The 27940-nt window shown below is 44.0% G+C and overlaps 1 protein-coding gene across 4 annotated transcripts in view; it reads left to right on the top strand.

Annotated features, from left to right (window-relative positions):
- The window catches only part of Psen1 (presenilin 1), a 55363-nt gene extending 27902 nt beyond the window's left edge, over window positions 1-27461 (top strand). For 3 of the 4 annotated variants that reach the window (XM_075948818.1, XM_075948819.1, XM_075948820.1), the window contains exons 5-12: window positions 2178-2319; window positions 9323-9390; window positions 12666-12886; window positions 16754-16852; window positions 17406-17492; window positions 20405-20578; window positions 21466-21584; window positions 23107-23685. In XM_075948818.1, coding sequence (XP_075804933.1) covers window positions 2178-2319; window positions 9323-9390; window positions 12666-12886; window positions 16754-16852; window positions 17406-17492; window positions 20405-20578; window positions 21466-21584; window positions 23107-23262 — 1066 coding nt within the window. In that variant the 3' untranslated portion in view covers window positions 23263-23685. Of the gene's footprint in view, window positions 1-2177; window positions 2320-9322; window positions 9391-12665; window positions 12887-16753; window positions 16853-17405; window positions 17493-20404; window positions 20579-21465; window positions 21585-23106 lie in introns of all 4 variants that reach the window. The other variant, XM_075948817.1, reaches the window with a different exon arrangement.
- Window positions 27462-27940: the final 479 nt, after the last annotated feature.

Raw genomic sequence — 27940 nt, 5'->3', positions numbered from 1 at the left:
TTACAGAAACTCAAGTTTCTCTCAGAGTAGTGCAGGGTAGGCAGCCCAGCACTGGTCTGTTGGTCTTTTATTCATGAAGCACCTGGGCTCCTTTCTTCCACTTCTGTCCTCTAGGTTCCTCCAGGGTCCAGACTTAGAACCTCAGCCTTCATTCAGACAGCAGGAGGAAGTTGGGAAGGAGATGTAGTCATCACTTAGCAAGGGCACTCCTTCCTTAGAACACATATTCAAAGTTCTTTGGCCATCATTTAGTCTCATGATCACATCTGCTATAAGGGACAGAAGAAAAGTCATTGGGCCAAGAGCCTTGGCACCAGAAATAAAGGAATTTTTATGTAAGTGAAAAACAAGAAGACAGCTTCTATTGTAATCACTCTATAGATAAAAGACAGTGGTTCAAACCTTGTTTCCCCCCTCTAATAATTGTCATTTTGCCTAGGTAGTTTATATGGGAGATCCTGGCTATTTAACAGATTCTTTTTTTTATTTATTTATGTATTTATTCATTTATGTACATTATCTTCACAGAGCACTTATTTATATGATTAAAGTTCTGAAGAGTTTTGGAGTCCAAGTAATAGAGACCCTCATATTTACTATACAGAGAGCACTTAATTATTTTACTTGCTTTTTTACCAAAAATTAACATATAGTTGATATTTTGATACATTATATCTCAACATGTGAATTCTTACAAGAATTCACATGTTGAGATATAATGTATTTAACAGATTCTAATGACCCATGGAGAAAACATTGGGTGAGATTATTATTCCAGTACACAGCGTCCACTAGATGGAGCCAGTGCCTGGCTCGTGTGCGAGTGAGATTATTATTCCAGTACACAGCATCCACCAGATGGAGCCAGTGCCTGGCTCGTGTGTGAGTGCATCTCTACAGAGGCTAGCTGTTTCCTTCTACCTGAAGCAGTTCTTTTAGAGGATAGCTATTTTTTTTTTTTACTTTTATCTGCATTTATTTCATGTTGAATTTATTCACGTGCCATAAGTTTTTGTTTCTTCAGTTTCTTCTGGGATATCTTTTTCTTCTGTGCAACCTCCTCTTCTGGCTTTGGAACAATCTGTTCCTTTTCAGTGAGGATCATCTCGATGTGGCAAGGGGAGCTCATGTATGGGTTAATCCGGCCATGAGCTCTGTAAGTTCGTAGGCGCATTTTAGGTGCTTTGTTCACCTGGATGTGCTCAATGACCAGAGAGTCCACATCTAAACCCTTCAGTTCAGCATTGGTCTCTGCATTTTTCAGCATGTGCAGCAAAAATTCTGCACTCTTTTTTGGCCACCGACCCTGTGTCCAGCCCCACTGTTTGGCCTGGGCGCACCTACCGACTCCACCATTGTACCGTCGGAATGGCACACACTGCTTCTTCAAAGTGACATCTTTCAGATACTTGGTGGCTTTTCGGATATGCATACCCTTGATGGCCTGGGCCGTTTCACGGGTGTTCTTAAAGTGAACCCGAAGGTTTGATCCTCTCGATTTGCATGATTTTGTGGGGTTTTCTGGGTCAAGAGAGTAGCGAACCATCTTCACGGGTAACCTCTGGCCGCTTACAGGAAGAGCGAGGATAGCTATTTTCTTAGGTTAAAAATTCTTAGCTAGAGGTTTAGAGAGATGACTCATCAATTAAGAGGTTGTACTACTCTTGTGGGCATCTTGAGTTTGATTCATAACACCCCTACCAGGGACCTTATAACTGCCTTTAATTGCATCTCCAAGTGATTGGATGCCTCTGCCCTTCATGAACATCTGCACACACATGCGTGCGTGCACATACTCACACAAAACTTAAAATAATAGTGTATATGTGTGTGTGTGTGTGTGTATTCTTAAAAAACTGTTGGTTAGCACCAGAGTGATACAGACCTATAATCCCCACAGTTGAAAAGCGGAGGCAGGAAGATCACATATTCAAGTACAGCCTGGGCTACATGGTGAATTTCAGGCTAGCATGGAGTTATTTACTAGATTCTGTCTCAAAAAACTAACCAAACCAAAAAAATTTTTTAATTGTCTGATTAACTGTGAAAGGTACATTCTACAGCACTCAGTTAATCAAAGGCCTCACAATTAAATACAGTTTTAAAGGGAGTATATGGTTTGAGATATCCATTAACGCTTTCGTATTGTTTTTTTTTCTCTCCTTCCCTCCCTCTAGAATCTATACCCCATTCACAGAAGACACTGAAACTGTAGGCCAAAGAGCCCTGCACTCGATTCTAAATGCTGCCATCATGATTAGTGTCATCGTCGTTATGACCATCCTCCTGGTGGTTCTTTATAAATACCGGTGCTACAAGGTGAGGATGACACAGCTTGGCTTTCTGTCTTGATCTTTCCAAACTTTGTTAGTATGTAGGAAGGAGAGAGGGTGCGTGTGCGTGTGTGTGTGTGTGTGTGTGTGCGCGTGTACGTGTGTGTGTGTGTGTGTGTGTGTGTGTGTGTGTGTGTGTGTGTGTGATAGAGGCCGGGAGGGAGGGTATGTGTGTGTGGTGAAGCTATGCTTGCCAGTGTACATGCACAATGGAGAGGACAACTTGGTGAAATAGGTTTTCTCCATCTTTCCGTGGGTTCTAGTTATCCAATACTCAAGTGGTAAACACTTGCATTCACCTCTTGAGCCGCTTCACGACCTTCTCGTCTTATTATATACTTGACTAGTAAAGAAAAACGTGCCTTATATCTGGATCTAAGTTTTAGCTATTTTTCTTTCCTTTCATTCTGGAGCATGTTTAAAGTACCAAGACATGACTGGGAAACAGATGTTTCCATGTAAGATCACGTAGCACAACAGTGGTGGCGCACGCCTTAAATCCCAGCATGCTGGAGGCAGAGGCTGGCGGATCTCTGTGAGTTCGAGGCCAACCTGGTCTACAATAGTGAGTTCCAGGACAGCCAGGGCTACACAGAGAAACTCTGTCTTGAAAAAACAAAAACAAACAAAACAACACAAAACAAAAAAAAATAAGTAAAACAAAACAAAGATCATGTCGCTTCATTATTTTAATTTATATTGTGCCTGTGGCATTCCAAAGGGATGTGCCCTAAGACTTTTGTGTATATCCTTATTGACAAATAGCACTATAGGATTTAAGTGTCTCATAAAGCCACCTTCAGATGCTGCTGTTAAACTCAGCAGTGACTGGCTAGCTCACTTGAGAACTCTCAGCACCATTTGTGTGCTCTCTTGCCCTGGCTACAGGGAGAAGGTGCAGTAATGATGAGGCCGGCCTCAAACCGCTCCTCCTCCTTCTCTCTCACTAAGTGACAGCTTCCTGAATTTCAGTCATCTAGAGCATACTTCAGACTCATATCCCAGAGAAATAACAAGTCACTGCAAGTCGTAGACGCTTAAGATCATTCTCAAATAATAGGAATACTATTAACTCTCTAGATATTACAGTCTAATTTCCTCTGTGTATTTTTTCTGTGTATTCTTAAACATAGTTAAAATGTATGGTCAGTGTGTGTCATAAAGACTTAGAAAATATTTTTATAGCTATATAATATTTAGCTTGGTAAGTATAATTTTTATCTTCCGAGCTCTCTGATTTCGGACATTGTTTCTGTTCACTACTGTAAAGGTAATGTCTTTATGAATAGACTTTTTCTAGTTACTTCCTTAGGGTAAAATCCTAAACTTAAAATTTTAATCATCTAGATTTTTGGTTTTTTTGTTATTGTTGTTTATATTTTTTCTGAGACAGGGTTTCTCTGTGTAGCCCTGGCTGTCCTTGAACTTCCTCTGTAGACCAGGCTGGCCTCAAACTCAGAGATCCTCCTGCCTCTGCCTCCTGAGTGCTGGGATTAAAGGTGTGTGCCACAACTGGCTTTCTACAAGTTTTTAACTCTTAGTGTGCCAAATTTGTTTTTAGACTTATTTATTTTGTTTTATGTGTATGAGTACTTTTTATGTACGTACATATATATGCCTGGTGTCTTCCGAGGTCAGAAGAGGGTGTTGAATCCCCAAGAACTAGTTAGATGTTTTTGAGCCACCATGTGGGTACTGGGAGTTGAACTCTGATCCTCTGGAAAAGCAGGCGCTTTAACCTGTTGAGCCGTAGCTCCAGAACCATTGTTGTTTTGTTTGTAAGATTGATTTTGCATTTATGTGTGTGTGCATGTTTGTCCTCCACATATGTGCAGGCCAGAAGAGAGCCTGGGGTCTCCCGGAGTTAGAGGACTGATGAGCTGCCTGACATGAGCGTGGAAACCAGATCACGTCCTCTGGAAGAACACTGAGAACTCATAGCCACTCAGCTAGCACGCTAGCCCATGACATTATTTTTCAAAAAGATTTACAATTTGTATTGATCACCAATAGCAAGTGGAATATCTGTATTTTAACCTTCACAAGCGAAAATTTCGCCCCTTTTGGTAAAATACCCTTAGTTAAGCCAAATGTGGTGACACATACATTCATCAGAGACAGATAGGTATTTGTGAGTTTGAGGCCAGCCTGTTCTATTACTAGTTAGGGCTACATGGTACAGCCCTGTACCATGTACAAAATAAAACGCGTGCACACACACACATTTTTATAGGGTGAAACTCAGTTGACTGCTAGTCAAAATCAAATTATTTTCTATACCCATGGCTCTAAGCTCATAATCTAACCTTGCTAGATGAACCTTCTAGCGCGTGGTGGTCTGACATTTTGTGGAGGCCACTGAAGAGGAAACGTGCGTGATGGTGAGAGGTCGTCAAACATTCAGAAACAGAAGCAAATGCCTAAGCCCTCCCTTCCTTGAATGTTGTGTTCTTCAGGGTTCTCTGTGCCCATCCCACTGCGGCTGTGTATGTGTGTCTGCATGCAGTGTTTACCTGCCAGCCCCTTTCTTGGCTTAGTGGGCACATTCTGAAGCTTTCTGATTATAGGCTACCCTTTTTCTTTGATTCCTTTTCAGACTTAATTAGGGGTGGGATTCTGCCTTCTCCCAAGTTTATTCCCTCCCACTCCTAGATTTCTTGCTTTTCTTTTTCAAAATCACCTGTGTGCCTGGATAGAGAGGTGTGGATTCAGCATTGTATTTCCTGAAGTCCCCCCCCCCAGTAATTTTGGAATGTTATTTCATTTCTGTGAATTTTAACATTTTCATATATAGAAAAGAAACCACCATCTGTAAGCTACCTCTACTTCCCTCTAATTTTTTTCTATGCAGTGATGACAATATAGCAAACTCTGTTCACATCTGCCTTGTTGCATATGGAGGCCCCGCTGTTCTCTCAGCTTTACAGTTGAGGTATGGAGGCAGGGTCGCAGTTGCTGTGAGTCAGAAGGGGGTGACTCGGTTTGGGAATTTTAGTCCAGAATTTGGCCTTGATTGACTCATAGCCATTATGTAAAAATCCTCTCAAATCGTGTCCTCAATTCCTACAAACTGCTTTCTCTTTCTGTGCCTCATGGAAACTGTTTACACATGCTTGACAGTATTTCCCTGCTTGGGAAGTTATGTTCCCACGTATGTTCTCTGCATTAAAGGCTAAAAATTATAATAAACATGTAAAACTTTCAGTGGGGTTGGAAAGATGGCTCAGTGATTAAGAGCTATTCCAGACGGCCCAGATTTAATTCCTACTACCCACATGGTGGCTCACAACCATCCATAACTTAGTTCCAGGGGATCAGATGTCCTCTTCTGGCTTCTTCAGGGACCAGGTGTACACATGGTGCATAGTCATACATACAGGCAAAACACTAAGACACATAAAATAAAAGTAAGTAATAAAATCTTAAAAAAAAAACTTGAGTGCCATGTGTGGTGGTGTATGTCTAGTCCCAGCTCTCAGGAGGCAGAGGCAGGCGTGTCTCTGTGAGTTCGAGGCCAGCCTGGGCTACAAGAGCTAGTTCCAGGATAGGCTCCAAAGTTACAGAGAAACCCTGTCTTGAAAAAACAAACAAAAAAATTCAGGTATTTTGTCTGTTTGTGTGCGTGAGTGCTTGCGTGCGTGTGTGCGTGTGCGTGCGTGTGCATGCATGCATAGTATGGGCTAGTCTAATCTATATAATTTAGGCCAGACTGTTTCTTACTGAAACCCTGTCTCAAAAAACAGCAAAAACCGGAGGCTGGAGAGAGATGACTCAGCGGTTAAGGGCACTAACCACTCTTCCAGAGGACCTAAGTTCAAATCCTAGCACCTCACAACTGCTTGTAACTCCGGTTGAAGGGAATTTAACATCCTCTTCTGACCTCTACCACTACCAGACTCACAGGATGCACAGATATACATGTAGGCAAAACACCCATAAACATAAATGAGAGTTGTGTTCACATACGCTTCCTGGGAGATAGTCCCATGACCTCATGAATGGCTTCCCAGAGGTGACTTTTCGTTTCTCTAGACTTTTCTTTTTGGTTCCTCTAACCAGACACTGAGACTCTTTCCCTGGTGTCAGGATGGAAAGATGGGAAGTCAGAGAGAAGTAGAGCAGCTATCTCATTCCCTGGTGACCAGTGAAGATTCCCCAGGGCCCCAACTGCCTCTTTCTCCCACTCAGGGCTGGTGGGTGGCTGGACTTAAATAGAACTGAAAACGGGCAAGGGACTTCCAGAGTGCCGTTGTCTTTCTAGTGCCAGCTCTGGTGGACTCTGTGTGGGAGTGGGTGGAACCCAAGTGGCACTACTTGGATGTCCCCAGCTGCCCGCCCCTTCTCTCAGTGTCCAGCTAGCTGAGACACATGGAATGTGCTTATTCTGCCATGACTAGACCTGATCTTAACATATTTGGGTCAGTTCTTTACATCTGTTAATTATGCTAAATTTGAAAATTTATTTCCATTTCCACTTGTTCATTTGTGTTGTTTCATTGTTAATATTGCAGTCTTAAGAAGCATAGCCAGTTCTTTAGAAGAATGTTGTTTACTTTGACTTCTTGTGTGAAGTAGAAGGAGCTTGAGCCAGGCATTCAGAAGCTTGCTGGGACCTGTTTAAAAATAAACCCTGAGGAGTTCTCCTGTCAGTAGTTTGGTTCTACGGTGTCTCCAAGAAGCCAAACAAGCAAAAACAAAACAATAACAGCAGAAAACAACCTTACAGGGGTAGACACAGAAAGGCAGTTGACTATGACACATGACTTGTGGCAGATGACCTGTAGCTTTAAAGCCATGAGATTGCTAGCCTGCATAGCTCAGGTTTAGAGAAAGTGTTCACAGCTGGGAACAGAGCAGAGCTCCCAACTTTCAGAGCTTTTACCAGTGGCGCTAAGCTTGGAGACTTAAAGAGAATAGAAAGCTGTCTTGCCCCTTGATTGTCTCAAGTGGAGGGTGCTCTTTAGTAATCAGAAAGTCATGAGAGAGGTGAGGGACATAGAAAAGGAACAGATAGCCTGTCAGAAGTTAGGAGGGAACATTGGTAGCTAGCTGATAAACAGGTAGGGGTGTGTCGATGTGTTTCCTCATTAGTGGAAACATAAATGCATGCTAAAAAAAAAAATCAGATTAACGTATTTGGCACATTGATGTGATTAGTCCTTTTTGTAACTATTAGCCAGTGTTTATTAATGATCAGGTAATTAGGAAAACTTAGTAGACTTTTAATTAAATTTAAGTAACTTTTGGGGGGGGTGGAGGAATTTTGAGACAGGGTTTCTCTGTAGCTTTGGAGCCTGTCATGGAACACCATCTGTAGACCAGGCTGACCTTGAACTCACAGAGATCCACCTGCCTCTGCCTCCCAAGTGCTGGGATTAAAGGCATGGGCCACCACCATGTGGCAAATTTAAGTAATTTTTAAAATTAGTTTCTGTGAAAGAACTGAAAATCCAGAAAGAAAAAGATGTATGCTAGGACATTCATGATAATAAAAATAATAATTGGATGGGGAGATTATTAAATATATATAAGTATTTATAAAACAGATTCCATATGTAGGGAAAGTCTAGATTGTAAATTCATACATGCGAGTGGAATATTTAAAAATCATGTTTCAAAAAATAATTTGCTGTGCTATATGAATATGTTTCTAATAAAGATGAAGTATAGCTGGCAGTTGTGGCAGACCCTGTAATGCCCGGATTGAGGCAGAAGGATTATGAGTTTGTGGCTAATCTACCCACCCCTCAAACCAGATTGTTTTCTAAGGCATAAATAAAAGCTGTGTAGAGCTTACATTGTGTTAGAAGACCTGCATACATGCTGACATACATGCAGTGAAAACCATGTGAGGAGAAAATGTTAGGGTTTTTTTCCAGTATTTTTATGTTTTCTAAATTTTGTGAGTACTTGTTGCTTTTGTTGTTGTTGTTGCTTTATTTTTAATTCCTGCAACACTAGAAATTGAACCCAGGACTCTTCTGCACATTATGAAAGCGCTCTACCATGAGATGTAACCCAGCATACCTTGCTATGTTATGTCAAACAAAATTTAAAGGCTTTTAAGAATGTATATAAACAGGAATTTATGAATTGGTTTATTGGTGTTTTACATGTTTTGCATGTCTGTGTAAGTATCTGCACGTGAGTGTAGCTGTCCATGGAAGCCAGAAGTTTCAGATCTAAAAAGCTGTCCAGTTTGGGGCACGGTCCTGGAAACCTAGCTCAGGGTCTCAGGAAGAGCACTGTATGTTCTTAAACCAATGAGCCATCTTTCTAGCCACTTTATTCTTTTTTTTTTAAGATTTATTTATTTTTTTTATTACATTGGGGTTTTGCCTGCTGCTATATCTGTGTGAGGATGCCAGATCCCCTGGAGCTGGAGTCACAGACAGTTGTAAACTGTATGTGGGTACTGGAATTGAACCTGGGCCCTTTGGAAGAGCAGTCAGTACTCTTAACCACTGAGCCATCTCTCCAGCAAAAAAAAACAAACAAACACTTTTTTGCTCGTCTTTTTTTTTCTTTCCAATTATGGGCCAGAATAAATAATAGAAATTATTATTTATGTGTTTTGGCAAGTAAATGCCAAGTGATGTCTTTTGTTTCTTTTATAAAAGAACTAAAAAAAGAAAATATGTTAACTGTTTGTGTGCATGTGTGTATATATGTATCTTTATGACATTTCTGTTTTACACTCTGATTAGCACCCACGATTTCTGAATAACTAACTATTCACTGATCCCAAAGCCACATTTATTCTGCCATTTAAAAGTAAACATGGGCATGGATTAGAACTTGGTAATATAACAGTTGCCAGCATGTGCCAGGTCGCAGGTTTTATCCCAAGCAGCACAAGGAAAAACAACAACAACAACAAACCAAAAACAAAACAAGAACAACAAACAAAACAGAGTGGTAGCATGTACCAGTTCCTTGCTTAGGAGTTATGGAGTCTGTTGGTTATATTTGCGCTCTCTCTCTTCTAGGTCATCCACGCCTGGCTTATTGTTTCATCTCTGTTGCTGCTGTTCTTTTTTTCATTCATTTACTTGGGGTAAGTAATACAGTTTCCTGGCCTCTTTATTTACTGTGGCATCCATCACTACCCTTAGAAGTCCATTTTCTCCTTCCACTTTGGGTTCTGTGGATCAAGCTCAGGGAGTCAGGCTTGCCTTTACTCACTGATCTGGTGTAGGAGGTCCTTCTATTTATGTGTTGCTTTCATTGGTTGAATAAAGGAACTGCCTTGGTCTTTTGATTGGGCAGCACTTAGGTGGAGTAGACAGAACTGAATGCTGGGAAGAAGGTAGAGAGAGCCGCCATGGAGCTGCCAGGTCAGACATGCTGAATCTTTCCTGGTAAGCTATGACCTCGTGGTGACATACAGATTCTTAGAAATGGGTTGAATCAAGATGTGAGAATTAGCCAGTAAGAGGCTAGAGCTAAGGGGCCAGGCAGTGTTTAAATGAATACAGTTTCTGTGTGATTATTTCTGGTGTAAACTAGCCGGTGGGACAAGACCAAAAGCAGGCCCTCTCTCCTCACTACACTGAGCCATCTTGCTGGCCAAATAGAGAGGTGGGGACCTCGTGCCACAGTATACATGTGGGCAACTTGGAGGTGTCAGTTGTCCCCCATCCTCTTCCAACTTCTTCAGGCACCAACCAGGTCCACATACCAGTACACATACATATATTCAGACAAAACACTCATACACATAAAAATTAAAAAAAGTTAAAGAACAAAACGCTGTCAGAACTGAGTGTAACAGACTGTCATTTGTATCTAATAAGAATATGTGTAATCCCAGCACTCAGGAGGCAGAGGCAGGTGGATCTCTGTGAGTTCAAGGCCAGCCTGGTCTACAAGAGCTAGTTCCAGGACAGGAACCAAAAAGCTACGGAGAAACCCTGTCTCGAAAGTCAAAAAAAAAAAAAAAAAGAATATGTGTATTTGGGGGGCTGGGGAAGTAGCTCAGTTGGTAGAAAGCCATGGATTCCTTTTTACACCACCACATAAGCCTGGTGTGCAAGCAGCAGGATCAGTAGTTCTAGGTCATCCTCTGTTACCGATTGAGGGCAAGCCCATCTTCAGCCCTGCGTGAAAATAAAGTGTGCATTAGGTAGACTCTGGAAGGATAACATAAAACTAATACAGCAGTGTTTCTCCTAGAGAACAGAACTATGGGACAGGGGAGGGAGTTCTCTTGTCCATCCTGTATTAACTTACGCATATCTCCCTAAGAGTTGAGATTAGTTTGATTTTCCTATTTTTGAAATGATTAGTATAATACACATTGCGACCTCATTCAGAAATATCAACATTTTACTTTATTTTAGAATTTCAAAATAGGAGAAAAATCATCTTCTGCATCATCCCCTTGGCCCACAGTTTGTGCTTAAATATATTTTTTCTCTCTAGCTACTTAGGACATCTCCTGTAGTTGCAGTCTCTTTAGATGATAGATTTTATTCTCCAGAAGTTAAAATGGTAATTTTCTTCATCTGAAAAAGTTAAGCAGGGTCTGGGGAGTTGGTTCATGTGGCACTGTGTGCTGGTCAAGTATCAGAACCTGGGTTTGGATACCCAGAACCCACATAGAAGCCGGGTAGAGTGGCAAGCTCCTATAACCCCAGCAGTAGGAGACAGAAATGGACAGATCCCAGGGACTTGCAGGCCAGTCAAGCTAGCCAAACAGCAGCAGCAAATTGAGTGAGAGATGGTGTCTCAAAAAATAAGGTGGATGTCAAGTTCATGCCTCTGCATATGCCCTTGTAGGCGAGTTTACCCACATACACCACACAGAGTGCTAAGCATTCTTTTCCTTAAAGGGCTAGGAGGATAAATCAGTGGTGGGGCCCATGCTTAGTATGCATGAGGCCTTACATTTTTTCCTAGCACTGCACAGATACTCTATTATATTTTTTTATTAATTTTTCTTTATTTACATACCAGTTTCCCCTCCCTCCTCTTCTTCTGTTCCCTCCCCCCACCTCCCTTCTACCATCTACCCATCCACTCCTTCTCTGACCCCATTCAGAAAGGGACAGGCCTCTCAAGGGAGTCAACAAAGCATGATACATCAAGTTGAGGCAGGACCACGCTCCTTCCCCTGCATCAAATTGGGTGAGGCAACCCAGCATAAGGAATGGCTTCCCAAAAGTCAGTTCAAAAAGTGGGACAGGTCCAGACCCCACTGTTGGGAGCCCCACAAACAGATCAAGTCACACAACTGTCACACGCATGCAGAGGGCCTAGGTTGCTCCCGTGTTGGCAAGCTCCCGCGAGCTCACACCACCTCACACAGACACTCTAAATAAAAGGCATTGTATAAGAATAAAGGTAACCTAAGTGGTGACACACGCCTTTAATCCTAGCCCTTGAGAGGCAGAGACAGTCTGGGAGTTTGAGGCCACCCTGGTCTACAAAGTGAGTTCCAGGACAGCCAGAGCTACACAGTGCAATCCTGTCTCAAAAAACCAGGATGAATGAATGAGTGAGTGAGTAAAGGGAAGTCCAGTCATCCTTCTAGAGATTAATAGATGAATCTCCAGCTCTGTTCTCTTTTCCTTTGCTGGGATTAAAGGCATGTGCCACCCCCACCTGGTTTCAGGCTGTGTTATTGGACACTTTTCTCATTAGTGGGATTGGGGTTTGTTTCTTTGTTTCTGTAGCAACAGTGTGTCAAACTATATTCTTTGCATATGTATTTGTATAAAATTTATGTTTTGTAATGGATACCATAAGTTTCATTATGAAAATATTTATGTTTCTGCTATAAATCTGATTGGTCCTTTTTTCTAGTTTAAGATACTTTAGGATTTCATAAAATACGGTATTATAGGCAATATGATTTAATTCTTTTAGTTTTTGCTCTTATTTTTACAGGTGTGACCTGTATTAATGAAATTCATTCATTAATGTGAATAATGTAATACCTGTTAAAATAAGTTCTGCTTGAGGAAAGTGTGATTTTAAAAATATGTTACATAAATAACAGTACAGGGGCTGGAGAGATGACTCAGAGGTTAAGAGCACTAACTGCTCTTCCAGAGATCCTGAGTTCAATTCCCAGCAACCACATGGTGGCTCACAACCATCTGTAATGAGATCTGGTGCCCTCTTCTGGCCTGCAGGCATACATGCAACCAGAATACTGTATATATAATAAATAAATAAATAAATCTTTAAAAAAATAACAGTACAGCATGGGCCATAGTAAAAGCATAAAAATGGAATCTGAGAGTTAATGTTTCAGAATCTTACTTCTAAACTATGTAACATGAGAATTACACAGAAGTCACCTTAAATCCTTGTTTATTTTTCCAGGGAAGTCTTTAAGACCTACAATGTTGCTGTGGACTACATTACAGTTGCTCTGCTCATCTGGAATTTCGGTGTGGTGGGAATGATTGCCATTCACTGGAAAGGCCCACTTCGACTGCAGCAAGCGTATCTCATTATGATCAGTGCCCTGATGGCCCTGGTATTTATCAAGTACCTCCCTGAGTGGACCGCATGGCTCATCTTGGCTGTGATTTCAGTATATGGTAAAACTCAAGACTGACACTTTGTTCATCACAGAAATCCTTGCTGGTGTGTTTTCCTTCCTCTTCTAGTTCTCTTGATTTAAGGAAAATCTTAATGGCTATTTCCCGTAGCTCTTTAGTGTTCTTTCCTTTTAAAGTGCTGAGGATTTTATCTGGAACTAGTTGGTGCTAGGCACGTGCTGTGCCATGAGCCCCATCTCCAGCCCTGAGAGTAAGGACTTGCAGTTTTAAGTCTGTGTGTGGCGAATTGATGGGAGGAACCATAGTTCTCTGGTCAGAAGATTTAGAGTCAGTTCTTTCTCTTAGCATATGTTAGGTCCTGGCTTTAGTCCCCCAGACAACAGTAAGCAAAAAAGCAAAATATGATCAGTAGTTTTATTGAGCTTTGATTTCCTTGTAAGTTGGGAACAAGTGTGCAGGAATGTAAGAGTTCAGTGAATTGAATATATACTGAGAAGAGCTAGCAGCCGCCCGACACATGTAGAATGTTGAGTTTATTCTTTAAGAATTAGTTGATAATTTCTTATATAAAGGCCTGTGTTGTGGCGTGAGTATAGAGGTCAGAGAACAACCTCTGGAGTCAGTGTTCCCCTTCTTCAGGCAGGTCCAGGTACCTCAGCTGACCCATCTCTCTGCCCCCAACTCATTTTTTTTTTTTGACACTTTTTTTTAATGTCTGCGAGTGTTTGCCTGTGTATCTATGCTTGACACACAGGCCTTGTGCCTGCAGAGGCTAGAAGAGGACGTCGTATACTCTAGAACTGAATTTACATCCGGTTGTGAGCTGCCTTGTGGGTCCTGAGAATTGAACCCAGGTCTTCTAGAAGAGCAGCCAGTGCTCTTAACCTCTTAGCCACCTTTATCCCTTCCTCAATTAAGTTTTTTTGAAAATAACTTCTTTATTTTTATTTCATATGCATTGGTATTTTGCCTGCATATATGTCTGAGTTGAGGGTGTTGGGTCTCCTAGAACTATGTTACAAACAGTTGTGAGCTGCCATATGGGTGCTGGGAATTGAACTTAGGTCCCCTGGAGGAGCAGTTAGTGCTCTTAACCACTCAGCCATCTCTCCAGCCCTCTTCAGTTCATTTGTAAGGTCAAAATCATACAGCAACTTCAGTGGAATCACCTTTTTAAAGATGACATTTTTACTGATGTGTGCACAGCTGTGATCTCGGCACTTGATCGGTAGAGGTAGGAGGACCAGCGGTTTCAAGGTTATCCATAGCTAATACAATAAGTTTCAGACCAACCTGGGCCCTTTAAAACCTTTCTAAAAAAAAAAAAAAATTCTGGGAATGAGGTTTACATTTGTAAAACAAGCTCAGTGCCTGCTTGTTTATTGTATTTGAAGTTAAATCTACAGAAAGACCTGTGGGTACAGCACATAACTTGAGGGGTCCCAACCTGGCGCAGATTGACTACATCAACCTGGATCTGGTTTAGGGAGTCTAATGCCAGGCAGTTCATCGTTGACTTTATTTAAAACACAGTACAATTTGGGGAAAGGTTTCCAGGCAACAATCAGTTCAATTCCAGGTGCACAATAAAGCTTAAGGTGTACCAACAAAGACCATGTGACCGTGAGGGTGGGTTCTATAGCTAAAAGGCCTAGACTCTAGTGTGATCTTTGACCATAGCATAGAGGTCAGCAGGCCATAAAGTTCTTGCAACATCTCCCCTCAGAATGGGTAATGGTTTAGGAAGGGAAAAGTCTGGAATAATCATTCTGGGGAATTAGGGTGAGGTCTGTCTCCAGATAAAGGTCACCAGGTCATTAACAGAATCCATTCACAGCTTTCTGGATGGAATCTAGATATTTGATTTGTATCTCCTCCAGTAAGGAGACACCCCTGTGTGATTAACATTCCTGCTTCTCTGTGAGCACAAGGACCTCTGCCTCCAGTAATAACTGGCATAAAAGTTGTCAATAAGAACCTAGTATTTTACATCCAGGCATGGTGGCATGGGAGGCAGAGGCAGGCAGATCTCTGAATTTGAGACCAGCCTGGTCTACAGAGGGAGTTCCAGCACAGCCAGGACTGTTACACAGAGAAGCCCTGTCATGAAAAATAAACTAAAACAAACAAAAACCTCTATCAATTCAATAATAAAAGCAAACCTTGGGACTGGGGAAATAGGTCAGGAGTTAAGGGTGCATACCACTCCTGTAGAGGACCAGAACTCAGTTCACGGCACCACATACATACACATAATTTAAATTTAAAAAATTGTAAACATGCTTTTGGACAATTAAAGATTCTAATTCTTTAACAACTGCTGTGACATGGGTCCTGAAAAAGTCACAATAATACTCTAGTCATGAGTAACAGGGGGACTAGCTTTATTCTGCAGCTCTTGCCCCACATGAAAGCCAAAAAGAGATCCCTTCTCAGAGACTTCTCAGTGCTCACCATTCTAAAAAGCATGGAAGTATGTGGTGACCTGTAGCCGGAATCTGCCGTTCCCTCTTGAACTGATGGAGAAAAGCCTTTGGGAATAGAGCAGCTAGTCGGGGTTAGAGAATTCCTTTACTCTGTGCCCACTCTCATGGAAACTCATCTTAGTGATGCTTTGTAAATCTACCATCTGTCTAGTTACAGTGGTAAAATATTTGCCTAATCTCATGTGACTTGACCTAAAATCTGAATTCTAAGCCTGTCTTATTCTCTCCACGACCCTCAGCCCCCTGCTCATAGCACAGGTGAGACCTTCTCAGAGCTTTGGGTCTTTGTGCCCAGTGTTAGATAGTGACTCTCAACTCCATTTCTTACAAAGCATCAAGATGTTTTGTCAGAAGTGTTCTGAAAACTTTTAAGTAAATTAATTTACATTCATTTCAGTTGCCCTAAAAATAACTGAATCTATTCATTTCAAAATTCTATAAGGGAAACATGTCATAAAACCAGAATAGTTGCAGGATGTGGCCCCTTTAACCCAGCTGAAGATCCACTTTCCTCACCTGGACTGATTGGAGTGGAGGTGCCGAGAGGAGAGCGCTGTGCTGTGTTCTTGCTCTGCAGACACATGGCCACTGCAGGCCTCTCAGTGGCCTAACGTCACCTGTCAGGCCTTCCTTTGCAATTTTAGTGTGCCTGTTTGGTATTTTTAAATGTTTGAGGTTATTTTCTGAATTTCTAGAACAGAAAATACAAGAAAAATTATAGTCTATGGAAGAAAATGGTGTCACATCAGACACAGTTTAGGCATATTGCCTCCTCTCTGAGTCAGTTTTTAGCTCCACATATGTTCTGAGACCTAAATATTTGTGAAGTACTTTATTTGACTGGAAACTGAAAAAATATTAAACTTTGTCATACAAAGAAGCTATTATTTTATTTAAATGTGTTGCCCTCTTGTTGCAAGTTCCTTAGTTAAGTGTGCTTGTTCTGAGATGCTGGGGACCAAGTTCAGGCTCACGTGCTGGACAAGTGCGCCCCCACAGCACACCCCCATTCCGCACTGTCTTTAAAGAAAGGATGCTCTCCTCCAAACATCGGTCTGTAATTTGTAGGTGGAATTATTTGAAAATGACTCCCTTCCACTCTGCTGTCACAGATTGAGAACTACTCTAGAACAGTTCTCTCTTGCTCCTTCCAGCCAAGAGTCGTGTCTAGACCCCACTAATCATACACTGGAGACTGGGCACACGGCAGGAAGGCCCAAGTGTAATTTGCACAGCTCTTCTGTTTCATTTTGCTTAGGTTGCTCTTTTTCTTACGTAACTTCAAGCATTTCCATGTTCTCCCCGCACTCCTTTGTCAAATGCATTAAGCCTGCCCCTCAGTTAAGTCCTCCCCAGCATGTGCTCATTTACACAGTTCAATATGTTTTATTGGGTGTCTTTTTTATTTTTCTCTTTCTAGATTTGGTGGCTGTTTTATGCCCCAAAGGTCCACTTCGTATGCTGGTTGAAACAGCTCAGGAAAGAAATGAAACTCTCTTTCCAGCTCTTATCTATTCCTGTAAGTATGCCGGAGTGATACTGTGTTAGTGCATTCAGTTTTAAGGTGCCCTCTGAGGTCAGAAGACAGAAGAGAGCATTGGATTCCTGGAACTGGATTTACGGATGGCTCTGAGCCATTGTGTGGGTACTGGGAATCAAACATGGGTCCTCTGCAAGAGCAGCCAGTGCATTCATGGCTCTAACCAGTTCTCAGTCTGTCCGTCCTTCCTTCCTTCCTTCCTTCCTTCCTTCCTTCCTTCCTTCCTTCCTTCCTTCCTTCCTCCCTTTCTCCTTTTCTGTTTTTGTTTTTTTGTTTTGTTTCTGTGTTTGTTTGTTTTTTCAAGACAGGGTTTCTGTGTAGCCTTGGAGCCTATTCTGGATCTCGCTCTGTAGACTAGGTTATATTTGTTCCTTCACCTGCAGTCTGTACCGTGTTTTAACCCTCAGTTCCTTCTGTGTTTAACATTTGAGTGACATCACAGACCAGTGGCTGCAGAAGCAACAGCCTTTTGCTTGCTAGCGCAGTGTCCTGGGCTGTAAGAACTCACCAGAAACTTTGTCTTTCTCGACAGCAACAATGGTGTGGCTGGTGAACATGGCCGAAGGAGACCCAGAAGCCCAAAGAAGGGTACCCAAAAACCCCAAGTATAACACACAAAGTAGGTGACACTCATTGCTAACTGTCCTGGTTTTACAGGCTCATTGTCATTTGTAGATAAATAGTTGTGGTTATGAAGCAGTGATTTAAACCTTCCCTTTGGTCATACTCTCCTTGCTGGAGCTCAGGACAGAGCACTGGCGTGCCATTTGAGAAGCCCTGGGCGTAGAGGATGTGTGACAATGACAGACGTCACAGAATCTCCTAGGAAAACTGGCCACCCCGGTAAATGCACATGGAACTATTTTTATTTATTTATTTATTTATTTATTAAGCATACAATGTAATGTTGGCATGGAAGGCACCAGGTCTCATTACAGACAATTGTGAGCCACCATATGGTTGCAGGGAGTTGAGCTCAGGACCTCTAGAAGAGCAGCCAGTGCTCTTAACCTCTGAGCCATCTCTCCAGCCCCTACATAGAACTATTTAAGGAGCTGAGATACTTGCCAAGCCACCAGTCCACACTGGACTGAGATGCTGCCATTAATGTGTATATTTTAAAAACAAAGCTCTCTCTTTCTCGCCCACCCTCCAAATAGATAAAAATGAGAACCTTAATCAAGTCAGAACATCTGTAATCTCAGCCTGGAGGTAGAGACAAGAGGATTGTCAGTTCAGCCTTTGACTATAGTGTGAGCCTGTCAGCAAAAGGGGGATGGGGTCAGGGACACTTCTCCAGCATGCCCAGGGTAACGGAATGTCTGTTGAGAGGTGTGGTGATGCTCACATTAAGACGGTTAAGTACCTCAGTGGATGGATAATGGTGATGACCAAGGACTGGATTCTACAGAAGACAGTAAGGAAAATCAATTAGAAGCTGTGTCAGAAAGAATTGAAGAACAGGGACTGGAGAGATGGCTCAGCAGTTAAGAGCACTGACTGCTCTTCCAGAGGACACAGGTTCAATTCCCAGCACCCAAATGGCAACTCACAACTGTCTGTAACTCCAAAATCTGACACCCTCACACAGACATACAGGCAGGTAAAACACCAATGCAAATAAAATAAAAATAAATAAATATTTTTTAAAAGAATTGAATAGTGTGGTGTAAAAGTAAAGCAGAAAGAAAATTTCTTAAAAAGACAAAGGAAAGGCTATCCTTTGGAAGTTGAGGAAAAAAGGAAAAATAGTTAAAAGAAAAACAGTGGGCCTTGGTAGCATTGCTGTTTGGTTACAGACGCAAAAGAGTGCATTTTGGTGGCTGTGAGAGGAGACGGTGCTGGGAGCTCAGCTGAGGCTCGAAGCTGTTGGACCTCATTTTCTCTGGGACACAGCAGCACAAGGTGACGTTTGAGTAGTAATAAATCAAAGGCAGGAGAGGAAGTATTGGAAATGGTTGTTAGAAGCCTAATTTTAAAATACATATGTAGATATATTTAATTTTATGTGTTTGACTATTTTGCCTGCATGTATGTATGTACACATGCATGGTTGGGACCTGCAGAGGTCAGCAGAGGGCGCCAGACCCCATGGACTTACGGACGGTTGTGAGCCACCATGTGAGTGCCGAGAGCCAAACCCATCTCTCCAGCCCCAAGTCTGGGTGCCATACTGAGCTAAAGAAAAAAAGACTGTATGTTTTAGGGTTTCTATTACTGTGAAGAAACCCCATGACCAAAGAAACTTGGGAGGAAAGGGTTTATCCAGCTTCCATTTCCACAGCACTGTTTATCACTGAAGGAAGTCAGGGCAGGAACCTGGAGCCAGGAGCTGATGCAGAGGCCGTGGAGGGGAGCTGCACGGCTGGCTGAGCCTGCTTCATTTCAGAACCCAGGACCACCTGCCCAGAGACGGCACCACACAATGGGCCAGGCCCTCCTGAATCAATCACTAATTAAGAAGATGCCCAACAGGCTTGCCCACAGCCCGATCTTATGGAGGCATTTCTTCAGTTGAGTTTCCCTCCTCTCTGATGACTCTGGCTGTGGCAGGTTGACATGGACCCATCCAGCATACTGTATATTATGAGTATGACTGTATTTTTGGTATATTGAGATTTTATTCTTTCAGCAAATGCTGCCTTAATACTGGGTGTATGCCCAGTGCTGTCTTAAGTTCTGAGGGTAGAATCCTGGACAGTACCTTCCCTGGTGGTGTTCACTGTGGTGATATTTTGTTCATATTTTAATAAATGAAGCTTGCCTGAAAATCAGAGTGCAGAAGTTAGTTACTAGAAGCCAGGGAGTGGTGGCACACACCTTTAATCCCAGGATTTGGGAGACAGAGGCAGAGGGATCCTGTGAGTTCAAGGCCACCCTGGGTTATACAAGATTGAGTCTGTCTAAAATGAAACAGAGATCACACAAAGATCATCCCAGCATTTGGGATCACGTGCCTTTAATCCCAGCACTAGGGAGGTGGAGACAGGAGTGATATGGCTGGACAGAGAGAGGAATTTCAGGTGGGAGGAAACAGGAGCTCAGTACTCCCCTGCAGTCTGAGGAGACAGTTGGAGGACAGGATCACCCCTTTGGTCTGAGCATCGGTAGAGGTAAAAGAGCTCTCTAGTGGCTGCCTCTCTGCTTCTCTGATCTTAAACATTAACCCCTATATCTGACTCACGGCTTTTATTCTTAAGACCAACTAGAGTTTGTGCTACAGTTCACAGGAGTGCAGGTTCTTTACCATTTCCTGCTCCACGACCTTTGACCTCTCCTTGTGGTCATGACAGTTGCAGTGCTGGGCCTTATATCCAGACTACATGCAGGGAAGATGGAAACCATTCCTTCCTTCCTTAAAAAGAGGAAAGAAAGGGGAAATGCCAACACTCATAGACAGTGCCAAGTCACAGTTCCTCATCTGTAGAGTTTTAATTGGCTGCGCTTTCCTGAACCAGGATTCTGCACTCTAGAGTATGAAAGAAATGGCTCTAAGTATTAGAACTCTAATTGCTGCCTTCTCTCTTAAAGGAGCAGAAAGGGAGACACAGGACACTAGTCCTGGGACCGATGATGGTGGCTTCAGTGAGGAATGGGAAGCCCAAAGGGACAGTCACCTGGGGCCTCACCGCTCCACTCCTGAGTCAAGAGCTGCTGTCCAGGAACTTTCCAGCAGTGTCCTGACTAGTGAAGACCCGGAGGAAAGTACGTGTGCCACCTCTGTCTGCAGCCTTGGGTTACTTTGAGTGACTGTATTATCCGTCTCTTGAGTGCATTGAATTGTTCAGGGGAAAGAGCTTATTCTATATTTGCCACGCAAGCATGAGGACCTGAGTTCGATCTCCAACACCACATTTTAAGAAAAAAGAAAAAAAAAAAAGATCAGCACAGCTTTAGTGATCCCAGCATTGGGGAGGGAGAGACGGGAGGATCTGCAGTCTCAGGGCCAGCGGCAGACCCTGTCTCCAAACTACGATGCAGAACAACTGAAGAAGACACCAGGTGTCAGCCTTTGGCCTCTAAACCTGTCAGGTGCATACGAGGTCCTGTCGGGATTCCACGGTGCAAGTTCTGGCTGTGAGCTAGGCTTTATGTAAAAGTCAGGAGTTATTAATTCAGTTTCTGTGGTTGTTAAGATGGGACAGCAGATCGGTTGGGACTCCTAAAATTCCTGATGTAAAAAAAAGGAAGATAAAAAAATCTTTCTGAAGCCTGAACTGTGAATATTGTTTACTGATACTGAGGTACTATGTGTTTTGATTGATTCGTTTGGCTTTGGTTTTTGAGATGAAGTCTCACCGTGTGAGGCAGACCTCAAACTCCTGGTCTTAAGCTGTCCTCCTATTCAGCCTCCTAAGTGGCTCAGAGTGTAGATGCATGTCACCACGCCTGGCTTGGGGTCATAAATTTGAATTATGAAATCATAGCAGTTAGGTGTGGTGGCACGCACTTGTAGTCCTAGGGCTCGAGCGGCAGAGGCAATAGGTTCACAAGTTCAAGGCCAACCGGGGCTATATAACAACACCATCTGGGGAAAAAAGCATAGGAAAGAATGACAAACTTTCTTACATCTTTAACCTTTCTTTTTTTAGGGGGAGTAAAGCTTGGATTGGGAGATTTCATTTTCTACAGTGTTCTGGTTGGTAAAGCCTCAGCCACGGCCAGCGGAGACTGGAACACAACCATAGCCTGCTTTGTGGCCATACTAATCGTAAGTATGCCCTGGCAAAGATAGGTCAGACGCTGAGTTCCCTGTAACTTTAGGATAAATTTCTTTTAAGTGTGTTCATGCACATGTACTGTGGAAAATGTTTAACAGAACAGCTTTTGGGGAGCTGGATCTTTCCTTCCCCTGGGGCAGGGCCACTGCAGTTTTTGCCCCCCCTCCCCCCGTCTGCCCTCCTGTCTCCACTTCCCATCCCCCGTAGGAGTGCTGGGACCACAGGGAGTGCCCACTACATCCTGCTCTTCACGTGTGCTCTGGGGTCCACCTCGGCTTGTCCGGCTTACGTGGCAGTGCTTTTACCTGCTGAGCCATCGCCCTGGCCCTAACAATTTTCTTTGGATTCCAGATAGGCTGAGAATTCCAATCCCTTGAGAAGCTTTTAAAAATGGATAATTAGACCCTACCTGAGTAGTTCTTCACTCTGGACACACATTAAAACCGCCTGCTGTTTCCAGCCTAGCTGTGTCTTGTCTGCGGAGAAGTGTATTGCTGAGTCTCGTGAGCTGCAGCATCGTGCACTTGCTTTTGGTATCCGTCCTGTGCTCATCTTTGTCCCATCCAGAGATAGAATAACTACCTTGTTTTGAGTAGTTCTTAAAAATTCTCCAGGAAATTATACCTCTTAGACGCTTTGTTGAAGCCTGGCAGAGTAGGTGGGAGTCAGCTGGGACTCCCAGTCCGTGCGCTAAGCCAGTGCTCAGTGCTCTTACACTGACGCTCATCCGCCAGGACTGCTTTGGGACAGCAGGTGTGGAGCGAGAGAGGCTGGCCCAGTACAGGATCCCATCTTGTTTATAGTGCCTGTGGCTTTCAGAATTTAGAAAGCTAGGTGTGTTGGTGTACACCTTTAACCCTGGTATTCTGGAAGCAAAGTCAGGTAGCTCTCTGCCTGGTTAAATTCTAGGCCATATAATAAGAGTTTATCTTCTTGATTTTGTTTTTTTCGAGACAAGATTTTTCTGTAGCTTTGGAGCCTGTCCTGGAGCTTGATTTGAGGCCAGCCTAGGTTGTATGTGATGGTCTTTTTTTTTAAAAAAAATCTATTTAATTCAGGCATTGTGCACACTTAGGTCCTGGAATTTAGGAGGCTGAGGCTTGAAAATTAAGAATTTGAGTCCAATCTGGGCTGTGTATATAAGTAAACAAAAAAGCAGCAACTGTATTTTCAGGGAGGGTCACTCTCAGCATGCACAAGGCCCTGGGCATCACCAGTACAGATTTTCTCCCCTCTCATCCCCTCCCATGTCCTCTTTCCTCCCTTTCTCTTGAACCAGCTTTCACTGTGGTGCCCAGGCTGGGCTCAGGTAATCCAGCCTCGGCCTCCGGCGTAGCTGGTGTGTACCATAAGGTTCTGTTCCAGAAGCTATGTTTTTCTTTGCTGTCTCCAGATTTCATGAGAGTTTTGTTGTAGAAGTTAGGACTGGAGAGAGTATTCACTGCGTGTGGTACTGAACAGTTGTGTGTGGCATGCTGTCAGTCCTGAGTGTGCATCCGTCCATCCCCACAGGGCCTGTGCCTTACCTTACTACTGCTCGCCATCTTCAAGAAGGCGCTGCCAGCTCTCCCCATCTCCATCACCTTTGGGCTGGTTTTCTACTTTGCCACGGATTATCTCGTGCAGCCCTTTATGGACCAGCTTGCATTCCATCAATTTTATATCTAGCATATCTACAGTTAGAATCCATGGATGTTTCTTCTTTGATTATTAAATACCTGAGGAGGACATACGTGACTCTCCCTTGTCCTCATTAACGAAGTCAAGACTCTAGCTGGACTTGTGCAGCTTCCTTCCAAGTTCCCTGGCCACCTACATTGTTGGACTCTGGAAGGAGGTGTCTACAGAAAACGGCTTCCAGCATTCATCATTGCAGTGGGCAGATATCCCTCAGTGCAAATACTACCAGATTTGAGGGACAAGGACAAGCAAATGTGCTGGACCAAGAAGTTGTGTTCTGCCTGTGTATGACCCTTGAGCACGGAGATTTTTTTGCCAGCACTGGGAACCCTCAAGAGGCTGAAGTGGTGTGAACCAAGCAGAACTTCCATCTTCTCCACCATGTTGGAAATAAAACCTGTATTAGCTGAATCCTGCACTGTCCAGAGGTTCTGTGAGGAGGGAACACTGGGCCTGGGCCTCACTTGTAGGCTCTTTGGCTGCCCACTTGTAAGTTTAAATAAGGGCCGCCCCCCCCCCCAAACTCCCTTTCCTGTCACATCTGTGGTGTTGACCGTTTTGGTTCTCAAGCACTGACTCATTATCACCTGTGGTTGCCGCTTCTCCCCAAGGCCAGTCTGGACGAATTTGGGGTTGCTTTATTCTGAGTCATAATCTCAGGTTCCAAAGTTTATAATTTCTGGAAGTTATGGAATTATTGCTCGATAGTACCCTGTCTTCCTCAAGTAAGTTCTGGATTTTCCACAGCCTCCTCATTGTTAGACATACTTGCGAGCTTACTTCACCCCTGATGCTTCTGTCTCTGTCCCTCCCTTGTCCCCACAGCAGTTCTGTTTGACAGGGCAGCTCTGGGAGGCAGCAAATGACCCTGATAACCCCGGGTCCTGACCTCACGTGATGCAGCCAGTGCTGCAGCCTGGCCGTCATCTGACCCCTCGGAGGCAGACAGGATCAAAGCGCAGGCTGGCTGGTGAAGCGCTCCGGCCTAGTGTTTCTTCTGTCACGGCAACCCTCTGCCAGGGTCAGAGTTCAAACTAGGACTGGGGTAGAACTCAGTGGTAGAATATTTGTCTAGCAAGACCCGGTTCAGTCCCCAGCATTGGAAAAGAAAATAAAACTACAGAATTTGAATTAATGTCCAATGCCGGTAGTTTCTCAGTTCATGAACCAATTGTGTCTAACAAGGCAAGAGTTTGGCAAAAAGCTGGTTCTTGATTAGCTGTGGAAAACCTGGAGTCGCCAAGGGCAGGGGCCTCCCACAGCCGTGGGGCAGTGTGCTCACTACACAGGCAGGTGTGAAGGCCAAGGCTGTGCTACGGAGGTCACAGGTGAGCTCAGGTGCTGTGGGTCAGTTTGGCAGCATGCACAGACTGAGCAGGATCCCCATGGGTGTGTGGCAGCGGCCTCAGCCAGGAGATCGGCTGGGCAATGTGAAAAACTTGGAAACGGGTCAAGAAGTGCTTGCTAGCTCTCTCCCAGACTAGCCTGTGAGCCAGTTTGGGCTTCTCTTTATTCTTTTGGGTCACAGTAGTGTGTGAGTGTGTGTGTGTGTGTGTGTGTGTACACGTGCGTGTGGGAGGGGGCACAATTGATCATACCTGGCGTTTGGGGCATGCTAGCAAGTGCTCCACTAATGGGCTTACTCAGCCTGGGGTAATTCTAGTAAGAATTCAACTTTAGGAGTCAGGCCTAATCCCTCACTGGTAAGGCCAGCGAGCCTAGCCTCATCGAGGTCCAGGCCAGTGAAAGGCCCTGTGTCAAAAAGCAAGGTGATGGCTCCGGAGGACAGAACCCCACAAACGTGCACACATAAGAGCTGAGGGTGTAGCTTTTTGGTAGAGCACAGGGCACTCAGCACCCTCGGGGCCCTGGGTTCAGGCTCATCTTAGCCAATGAGAAGAAAACTAGGAGCCACACAAGAGAAGAGAGGGACTTGGGTAGAAGGTACTGTTTTATTAATGTGCGCACATGCCCCAGCCCATACATGGAGGTCAGAGATCAGCCCTGTGCTATCTCAGCTCTCTCTACATTCACATGGGTGCTGAGGCTCAGACTCGGGCCATCTCACTGCCCCCTTTGCCCGGACAGCAGAATGGAAGTTACAGCCTTTTGATTCAAGGTGCTTTTGTGGCTCTAGTGTTTCGTTGTCTTTCATGGACAAGAGGGTCCGTCCAGGCTGTGTTTGTGTGTGGGTATTTAAGCCTAGGAGAGGAGTGGCTGCAAGCCGCACCTGGGATAAAGTCACTGAATCCAACCTACTTAGTGGAAAACTGGTGGGGAGAAAAGCAGTAGCTTTGGGGCTCAGGTCTGATGCCTACAGGATACAGCATTTTGGGGCAGAATGCCAGCTGCAGTTGGCCGGAAAAGAAGGACTCTTTCCTGTTTTTGAATCTGCTGTGCTAGAGGGGTTCTGGGACCACAGCTTTTATTCTCAATGACTACATTTCTCCAAGAGGAAAAAAAGAGAAAAAAATGGGGCAAAGGACAAAGCCAAAAGCAATCTGTGAACTTCACCACAGAGGAGTAGTTTCGTTTTTAAACACTGGAGAGTTTAGTGTCCTTTTGCGATAGGCGCCCAAGTGTTTGCTGCTTGTCCTGTCTGTGGTTTTAAGCCAATGTGTGTGTGCGTGATGGGGTCTGTGTGAGCACAGGTTGGACTCAAATTTATGATCCTTCTGCTTTCACCTTACAAGTACTGGGATCACACAGACATGAGCTGTCATGCTGAGTCATGTATGTATATAATAGATACATTACATTTATTTACTGTGTGTGTAGGCATGGAGCAGGTGCTCATGAAGTCAAAGGATAAACAACGGCAGTTGCTTCTCTGCTCCCATCACGCGGGTTCCAGGACTTGAACTCGGATCCTCAGGTTGGGAGGCCTATGCTTTTTACCCACTGAGCCATCTTGCTGGCCCTGTGTGTGCTCTTGATCCTGTTTGTTAAACTGCCAAACAAGGTCTTCCATGGTCAGACCTGTAAGGGAAGTAAGTCTCCGTCTCCAACCCCAGAGCGAGGCTTTGCATTGCTGACCACTTGTGACCTCACCCTGGAAGAAAAGCTGAGATGCAGGCGTTGTTCAGTATCCTGTGTGCTTGGCGTGGTACAGGAGTCGAAGGCTGCAGAGATGAGCCAGAGCCTTGTTTGTCCTCTTCCCTCCCTGCCTTCGTCCCTCCACTTCCCCTGTCCCTTCTGAAAGACAAACCCCGGCTATCCTCAGAGTCATTGCGTAGCTGAGGGTGTTCCTAAACTTCAGCCCTTCTGCTTCTTGCTCTGAAGAGCTGGGTTACCCACACGCACCACTGTGCCCAGTTTACTCTGTGCGGGGGATTAAACTGGGCCGTGTGCGTGATAGGCAGGCACTCTATAGGAGTTACATCCCCAGATCCCACACACGTCTTGACGTCTCTTAACTACTTTTGACCACTGAGGCTTACAAAAGGGATGCTATCAATAAGGTGATGTCGTTCTTTGAGCGAGCCCCCTTGGATCCTTGATGCTCAGTTTGAGGATAGCTCAGGAGCTGGATATCTGCTTCCACCCTCAGGATGGAAATAGGTGTCATATCTTGCTAAGTTAGAGTTCAGAAGCAATCCTGGCGTCTTCTCGTGTCTTTAGATTATCCAAGCACAGGCAGTTTTAAAAAAGGAAAAAGGCACCGGTTTTTGTTCTTCCCAGCCCTCGTGGATAGTGCCCGCTAGATACCCGCAGGCTGCCACATCTCAGGGTCCTCTGCACCTCATCAGTCTACACATCTGATAAGAAACCATAATTTGCATATTGCAAAGCCCATCTTGGTGCTGAAATGAACCCTTTCTTGAATGTCAAAGCCATTTCCAGGAGTGTGGGGTAGCAATGTGCCTCTCGGGATGCAGGGCCCCTCTGACCCTGCCAGGTAGTGCTAACCCTTGCCTGCACAGCAGGAAGGGCTTCCCTGAATGCACTTCTATTCAAATGCATACTTGTGGAAGGCAAGTGCCAGGGTGAGCTTTTCCAGAGTGTTCTTTACTCTCACATGGTCACTGCCTGGCTTCCCCTACTATGGGTAATAATTTGTACATAACAGACTGTGAATATAACTTTTTAAATAAATACTTTCAAACTCTTGGAAAGATATAATTTTGACAATGATTGCAGATTTTCTTCCTGTATTTGTCAAATGAATAAAGAACGCATGAGCCAGTGGTGCTGGTTTTCTTCAAGGAACACTGGGATGCGGAAGCCTGTGCGCTGGTTCATAGATGCCAAGGCACCTTGGAGCTTACTGTTCTTTATGTGTATCAAGGCACTATGGGTTGTAGCAGAGCCAAACCCTTAAAGGTGCAACATCCATCTGTTTCTAACTGATGTTCATGGTTCTGTATTACGGATCTATAGTTCAGCAGCCACAGATAGTAATTTGAAAAGCAAAACATTGCATTTGTATCAAACGCACAGAGTACTCAACATCTCCTAAATGAAACCACAAATAACTCAAAGCTGGGCATGATGCATGCCTGTACACTCAGCACTTAGAAAGCTGAGCCAAGAGGATTGCTGTGGGTTCAAGGCCAGCCTGGGCTAACACAAGACAGCGTCTCAAAACAAAACAAACAAAAACACCTGGCAGTGGTGGCGCACACCTTTAATCCCAGCACTTGGGAGGCAGAAACAGGCAGATCTC

This window comes from Microtus pennsylvanicus, chromosome 14 (genome assembly GCF_037038515.1).
Source record: "Microtus pennsylvanicus isolate mMicPen1 chromosome 14, mMicPen1.hap1, whole genome shotgun sequence".
Lineage (NCBI taxonomy): Eukaryota > Metazoa > Chordata > Mammalia > Rodentia > Cricetidae > Microtus > Microtus pennsylvanicus.
The sequence above is the reverse complement of the archived record's forward strand: the minus strand, read 5'-3'. Positions and strand labels throughout refer to the sequence as shown.